At 31.7% G+C, this 8565-nt stretch overlaps 1 protein-coding gene across 4 annotated transcripts in view; it reads right to left on the bottom strand.

Annotated features, from left to right (window-relative positions):
- Positions 1 to 526: 526 nt before the first annotated feature.
- Positions 527 to 8565, bottom strand: part of LOC149906703 (uncharacterized) — a 34404-nt gene continuing 26365 nt past the window's right edge. For 3 of the 4 annotated variants that reach the window (XM_090104880.1, XM_090104882.1, XM_090104881.1), the window contains exons 10-14: positions 7970 to 8160; positions 7527 to 7631; positions 7094 to 7189; positions 1937 to 2109; positions 527 to 873 (exon numbers count right to left, since the gene is read on the bottom strand). In XM_090104880.1, the coding sequence (XP_089961006.1) occupies positions 816 to 873; positions 1937 to 2109; positions 7094 to 7189; positions 7527 to 7631; positions 7970 to 8160 (623 nt within the window). In that variant the 3' untranslated portion in view covers positions 527 to 815. Of the gene's footprint in view, positions 874 to 1936; positions 2110 to 5719; positions 5777 to 7093; positions 7190 to 7526; positions 7632 to 7969; positions 8161 to 8565 lie in introns of all 4 variants that reach the window. The other variant, XM_090104883.1, reaches the window with a different exon arrangement.

Below are 8565 nucleotides of genomic sequence, written 5' to 3'. Positions count from 1 at the left end.
CATCAGAAGGATATATACATTTCTATGAGTAGGAACTATACTAATAATAAATGACTGGATTTTGACCTAGAGCTGCAACTGAAGATTAAGATAAAATGCATAACGATGTTATTTTTGTAACAATTATTATTAGTTCATGACAATACAAAACTAACACTCTTATCTTACTTTCCCTAGTAACAAATAGTATTTATGAAGAGAAGCTTTTTCGCCCTTCGGTATTTAAATCTTAATGATAATTGCAAGGGTCGTAACAATATAATCTGTTTATGAAATAAAATAAATTATAATTAGGTGATTATTATCATTGACATTTACAGAATTTTTCTGTCTTAAATTCATCGTAAATAACTAAATAGGTACATGCTTCTTTCTATGTACAATGTACATACATACATCTACATATTTTACTAATATAAAATGTCCTACTTTTTTCACAAGTACATATTTAGGATTAGGAACATTTAAGCATAAGTTATAATTCTATTTCGTTTCGACTACTTTCGGTTTTAATAAAACAACAATATATTAATACCAATATATTTATTCTATACAACCGATGTTTATTGTATACACATACAGTAAATGCACATAAACAATCTTCATATTTATACTAAACAATTCCTCAGGTACTTACACTAGAGTACATATTAACTTTCAGTACATTATATAAATAAATTTTAATTTACATATTTGATAGACGAATATTATGAGCTTGAGGGACATTAATTAAAAGCTATGAAATAAATTACAACAAATTACATTATAATAAATTAAAACGATGTTAACAATAAAAAAATTAAATGAATATCCCATTACTTGACTTTCTTCATGATTAAATCTATCTGTTCGTCTACACGAGCGCTCGTACCTCTGCAAAAAACGAATAAAAATAGTATCTTGAGATGTGATCATTGTTATTATTGCAGTAGGTATTAATTTTCAAAAAATATTTTTTTTAGAAAATAAAAATAATAACAGTTTTATTTTGATACCATTACTAAATATCCTTTGATTTTCACTCAATATGCAATTACATATTTCACTCAACATTGTATTTTTTGTGTTTTAATTTCAACGCAAGTTAATAATTTCGTACGGTCTACGTCACTTTTCAATTGGTTTAGTGACCTCTGAGAGTTTATTGCCGCCAAAACGAGATATTCGAATTTCTTCTTTTTTTAATTCAAAAGACTTACTTACGAATAACTGTTTTTATTTTTTATTGAATTCAAAAGTTCAAAACGCAGCATGAACAACATAAAAACCATACCGTCTTCTTAAACATTAGCAAAAGAATTATTTCGAAGATAAACCATGAACTGTACAAATTATAAATTAATTGTAATTGTAATATCAATTTATATCTTTATACTAGATAGGTATTTCACTAGAAAGTAAGGTTAAAATTGCAAAGTAAATAATATTTCTCCTATACATATTATGTAAAACTATGTATTGACATGATTTTAAAAGAGCAACTATGGAGTTTCTTGCCGGTTCTTCTTCATAGATACTGCTTTCCGAATCGGTAATAATTGTAAAAAAATATGTAATGACGATGCTCGGATCGGGTCCTACTATTACTATCAACTGCGGCACTTCAGCAGAGTGCTGCGCGAGTCTGGCCAGCCCCCCTAGACAAGTGGCTTTCTATTAGCGTAAGGTTCAATAGAATAGATTATGAATGTATGAGATAGACGTAATCAATCGTCGTCGTCGTCGTAATCAAACGTCAATCTCATACATTCATAATCTATTCTATTGAACTTTACGCTAATAGAAAGCCACTTGGCTAGGGGGGCAGAGCTGTCATAGTACGCCAGAGATGTTCTTCAGCCGGTGCCCATCGGGTCAGCTGTAGAACTACCATAGCACTAGTTCAACGCAAACCTCGTCGAACACATGTGCCTTTAAAAAACCTATTTTTTCATACCTGTAAGCGCTCGGATCGGGTCCTACTATTGCTATCAACTGCGGCACTTCAGCAGAATGCTGCGCGAGTCTGGCCAGCGCAGTCATAGTACGCCAGAGATGTTCTTCAGCCGGTGCCCATTGGGTTAGTTGCAGAGCAGCCATTGCCAGCTCTACGCATACCTCGTCGAACACCTGTGGAGGGGACATTCGCAGAGATATCTTTTGGCAATACTGGGTGGGATCGAGTCTTTTGAAGTCAAATTTCTTTAGGCAATTGAGAGTAAAATTTCAAGGTGGCATCATGACAATACCGCCATGTCATGGCAATACCGTCACGTAATGGAGTAAGGTGACGATTCTGGTATCTTTGAGTCCTGCCAAAGAAGTTTCACTTCTGACATATATGCATAAAGATATTTCATTTTCTTTTTGATAAATAAAAGTTCAATATGTTTGAAACTCCAAAATTATTATACTGATTGGTTGCGGGGAGGTAATGACGAAATATTAAACAAAACATTCGCCACTAAATACATCATATTTGCCAAAAAGAAGCAAATTACTTTAATAGACCGGACTCTCAGTGGAGTTTCGTTTGCAAAAATCGCGGACCTAAATCTGACTTCTGATATATATTGTATAGATCCCAGACATCCTATAGACAGATGTTGCCAACCAGTTTTGTGGTCCCCCTGCCCGCACCCCGGTAATTAAATATGGCATACAAAGAAAAAAATAAAAATTTCCAAAACATGCCGTTTGGGGTATCAAATGAAAGAGCTTATTGAGTAGATCACGAATATATAGCAAACTATATACATTTCTTACACTTTCTCTAAGATTTTTTAGAAAATTTACGAAAATGGTCCATTTTTGAGTTAACTTTAAACCACTATAGATTGAAAACTCATGAATATATTTTTTAAATTATTATTTTAAATAATTAACAATAGTCCATTGTTTACGATTCAATATTTCGTACAGTGAAATAGTTGCATGGGGGAGTGGGGGGAGCATTCAAAGATGGCGAGTATATTTTCAAGTTCATATAGTATATAGTTATTTTCATCAAATCCACCACATAGCTCACTTATATTATATTACGAACTATTGAATCATAAACAATGGACTGTTGTTAATTATTTAAAATAATAATTTAAAAAATATATTCATGAGTTTTCAATCTATAGTGGTTTAAAGTTAACTCAAAAATGGACCATTTTCGTAAATTTTCTAAAAAATCTTAGAGAAAGTGTAAGAAATGTATATAGTATGCTATATATTCGTGATCTACTCAATAAGCTCTTTCATTTGATACCCCACACGGCATGTTTTGGAAATTTTTATTTTTTTCTTTGTATGCCATATTTAATTACCGGGGTGCGGGCAGGGGGACCACAAAACTGGTTGGCAACATCTGTCTATAGGATGTCTGGGATCTATACAATATATATCAGAAGTCAGATTTAGGTCCGCGATTTTTGCAAACGAACATCTCCTTGGAGCCTGCTCTATAAACCAAATAAACAAGAACATAAAATTCATGAATGACATTTGAACATATCTGATTAGCTCGACAGTAAACTAACATTGAACTCTTTCATTAAAAGCGGTTATATTTTTATGAAATGTAAACAAAAGACGCACGTCGTAAAGTTTCTTAATTGACGTACCAACAAAGGTAATCCTCTGTCGCCCTGTTGTTGTCGAAAATGATAAAATTTTATAACTTGTTCCGAGGCAAATATTGCCACAAATAAATGATTTACAATTAACATATATTACATAGTATATTTAATGGGGATAATGCCTTTTATGTATAGAGAAATGAAGAAAAATGTGGTTTAGAGAAAGAGAAATGGATACGCTAATATAGCAGGATTATATGAATTTACTTAATTGCAGATCTAAATTCTTGTAAATATTTTCGTAAGACTCCTCAAAGTATAAACTTTCCGTTGTTCTTTATTTTGTTTCTATTTTTACCTTAATGCAATTATCTCAACGCGACATACTCTATATGACAATAATGTTAAGTAATCAACGTTCAGTTGATTATTTGTTGGTGTTTTATGTTTAGTATTAGTGTTTTTCTTCTATTGCCTTCGCTTTTGTCATACTTTTGTTTCTGGCAGAACAAATTTGGCATTTGTTGTGCCTGGACCTATGCACAGCCACAACACATTATAACAACTTAATTATTTTAATGGCAATATGGCATATGTCTGTAGTGTATGTTATTTTGTTAGTTGTTGTATAGGTAAATATGAAGAAATCCGAATGCCTAAGGATGTTAGGTGTTAAGATAACAGTTCCAGCAAGGGTATAAACCAAGTTCAAGACCAATCGCAGTACATCTATTCAATCATGATATAGATACGCTATTTCAGCCCGTGTTCATGAGCTATTAATATGAAACAACGCCTTTAAGCCATAAAGTACATTAAACAAAAACAAACATAATTTATAACGCAATTAAATTGTTTACTTGATAACGTTTTGTACTTGTTCATTTCACGGCCATGGGATTCCTTCTCGCGTGTTTTCCAAAATATGCTCGTCACTTTATATTACGTCTCAATACAACTGCATAATAATATAATGTTATGAGAAAACAATTTGCGTTTAAATAAGTATTATTCAAATATTGTTAACTTTTAGTGTATGTACTGTAATATCCATATATGCAAATGAGACTTTGATGAAAGGAAAACTTCAGAAGAATCGATAAAAGATTACTATTAGAAGAGAGAAAGATCGAGTAAAGATATAGACAAAAATGAAACATTTTAAAGACTTGGACACAATGAAATGGTCTACTACGTTAATAGAAGTAACCATATTTTCAATGGCTATTAGAGAACTGCTATAACTGTCTGCATGATCTTAGATACAATTCCTAACTAACGAATTTGATTTACCAATGGTAAATTGTGAAATTAATCATAACACAATTTTACGCTTTGTCTACTTCTTCAACCCATCATGTCATCGAGTCATCTACAAAATACTTAATTAAACAAAGAAGCTGGCCCAAAACGTTTCTGTCGAAATAACTATTTATTTGTACGACATTAATCACATCACCAAACAGGACACTTCCCAGTGTCTGTGTATCTAACACAGATTGGCAGGCAAACAAATAGATATCGCTTATATGAACGTTTCTTAGAACTTGTTTGTTAAAATTACATTGTCTAATATTTGTACTATTAAGTACTCTATTATGTTACTTTACTTCCTTCTTAATTTGTTACAAAAGTCTTAATTGTAATGCGTAAATACACAATACGTGATATATATTTTTATTCGAATAAAACGCAGTAACCAAAACCGAAATTTAACACTGACAAAGTGAATTAAAGTGAGACCGAAAGAAATGTATTTCACAGAGTAACGATTTCAGTTTCACTGTCTTTTAGTTAAAAGCATGAGATGATTAAATATTAGAATACAATTTTTATACAAAGAAGACTTTGAAATAAGCTGTATAATCCGTTAATATAAATATTAGAAATACACATAACAGTCATGCTCAACAGGGGTTATTCAAATATATGAAAGGGATAGTAGTTGACATGGTTATGCAATCAGAACCAGATAATCTAATTTTGATTTTAGTTCGTCGCATTATCGCATATTTTATTTTAATTCAATATTTAAGGATAATTGACAGAATATTCAAATCAAAAGAGAAAATAACGCTAACGTATTATTTACATCCCTCATAATACGAAATCAAACCGAACAGACATTGGAAAACAACAAACATACATACATATAATGTTTCCTAACGTTTTACCTTAAACTTGGCTTGAGCGGGCAGCTGCTTACGAATGCTCCCGCCTAACCCCAGCCGCTGAAAGATATACAGCTCTGCAGCGATACCATCGAACCAAGCAAATTTTGAAAAGCCAGAGGAAGAGTCAATAGTATTAAAAGACAAGTTAAAGAATCAGTGTGATTTTGAAAACTAGAATGGCAAAGTTATTAGGATTGTTACGAACATTGTTACATGTTAAAGGACAAGTAGTTCCTCATTTAAACGAGGTTTAAACGAATGAAGCGAAACATAGAAGAACAGATTTTGAACCAAGTTAATCATGAGAAACTAAAAGATAAATCAATTTTATTACAGAAATTAAAGGATAAAAAACGCATAATTTTATCAAAGAGGTTCAAGCACGTTAGGTATACTCATAACAAAACTCGGCATAAAATGCAATAAATAACAAAAAAAATTGCTTGGTTATTACTTATTCCAACACAATAAACATCACAAGGAGTTACATGGGATGTCAGTATAATTGGAAATTGTACCGAAACTAAAGGAGAATGGACGTCCCTATAAACTGCATACACGAGGTTGTATTATGTGATATATTGATCTAATATTTATTTCTATAATATTAGCGCAGATATATGTATACTTAAGGACCGTTAAGAAAACGCAATTGCGTAACACGCATTTTTACAAACAAACATAAAATATTTGGATTACCATTGGTTCGCTGCGCCAAAGGAAATTTCACGTTATCTAGACATAGGATTTTGTATGTCATGGAAATTGATATGATGTTATTTAATTAAAAAATATGAGATAACGCCTGTTCAATTAGTATCAATGAAAACTGTAGTGTTAATATTTATTATGTTGTATCTGTAGTGATAATTTTATAAATAGTAAAGGTTGATTCAGTTGATAGATTCATTGCGGCATTTCTTTTTAAATTTTATGGAAAAAATTTACTGTCAGATATGTTTTAGAATAAATTTACACCGCCATTTTTTTGTATTTTTTTATCAGAATATTTTATCGTAGTATTTTATTTAATAATGATTCGTATTTAATAAGCATATTATTAATGTTCTTATTTTTGTCAAAGCTGTAAGATATATGGCAATTATTTTACTGGCCAATGAGAATTTTATGTTCCTGTTTCTTAATCATTAAAGCAAATGTTATTTCTTATTTAAAAATTAAACTTTGAAGTCGTTCAGAAGAAAGACCATAATATTATAGGTATTGACATGACATTTATATCTTACATTTTATGGTTTTTCTTTGACGGAAATAATTCAACGATAGCCAGAAATCACTACAATTCAATAATTTTAAATCTTAAGTAAGTGACACACATAAATCTAAGCTATAATAATACATCAGGATACAGACCACGGTCTTTACCTCCTTGCTGGCGATGTTATATAGCAGCGCTGTTCCACACTCACGTAGCTCTGTTTGTTCGCTTAGCATGCATTGGACGCATACCTTAACAGAAAAGTATGTAATGAATTAAATAAACTACTTTATAAGGGTTAAATTAAATTTGTTCCTTATACATTAACACGTCAATTATATCGCTATTACATTTTTTTGTTCAATTTATGACAATTCTAACCTACTAAATTAAAATTTTTAAATTATTATACCAACGAATTACCTATTAAAAAACTTCACATTTCTTTTTTAATTATCCTTCATATAGATTTAAGTAGCAGAGATTTATTTTAAATTATTATCTCTTGTATTCTCGATGAAAAATTTTACATTCATAAAATTGTGTTATCTTTCATAAAATAAGTTTTTATTTATGATGTTTACTTACTTTAGTAGTAACTCTGATATTCGACAGCGCATGTCCACGATGTTCCCATTCACTGATGTACAGCAGCCATTCTGATGACGACGTGTTTTCGAACAGATTGCACATCTGTGGACAAATATGTGACCTAGAATAGATCCTGGTGGAACACCTTGTGATATAATCAAATGGCATAGGGATACAGAGAGATACACATACATACTACACGGTTTAGTTGATATTGTTCTTAAACTTATAGTTATAAGATTATTGTAATATTTATATGAATTACAATTAAATATTACCTAAAATGGACGTAATCAAAGGCTTACTTAAAATCACACTTTATGATCTCACTTTTCATAGCCATTTATAAGAATATCGACTGATTATTATTTGTCTCATTAATTGCTAAAACGAGACTATTTTAAAACGTTCCACTTGATCATTTTAACTAAAATACTTACAAACAGAGCCAAAGCATGTTGCTCCTCCAGAGGCAGTGCATCAATCCCATGTGCATAGCCCAGGAGAGCGTGTTGGCGTCTGTCCTGATGCAGCACTAGAGACACATCATCACGCAGAGCACTTGCGGCCAAACAACGCAGCACGCTTATACGAGCTGAGCTTGAGATGCTCGGGTCGGAGAGGATGCGACCTGATGGGGGAAATAATAAATAAAAAAATGTATGCGTGTACTAGAGTACACACGTAAGAAGTGAAACTTCTTTATGACCTTAAAAATGTCACGAGTATGGCGTAACGCAAAAATGTCACGCGTACGGCGTAACGCAAAAATGTCACGCGTACGGCGTAACGCAAAAATGTTACACTAAATTTTTGTCCAACCCCGATAAAGAAGTTTCACTTCAATAAATAAATAAATAAATAAGCTTTCGCTTGTGTTATGGAAACCAGATGGCTGATAAACATACATATATAATTTTAAATAAATACTTATATAGATAATTAAAACCCAGACACAGAGCAAACATCTATCATATAATATCACAAATATTTCCCGGGCGGGAATCGAACCCACGACCTGTGGCTTGGAAGGCAG

The sequence above is a fragment of the Colias eurytheme genome, chromosome 8 (genome assembly GCF_061535395.1).
Source record: "Colias eurytheme isolate Ceu_HAF_F1 chromosome 8, ilColEury1 Martin Lab GWU primary, whole genome shotgun sequence".
Lineage (NCBI taxonomy): Eukaryota > Metazoa > Arthropoda > Insecta > Lepidoptera > Pieridae > Colias > Colias eurytheme.
The sequence above is the reverse complement of the archived record's forward strand: the minus strand, read 5'-3'. Positions and strand labels throughout refer to the sequence as shown.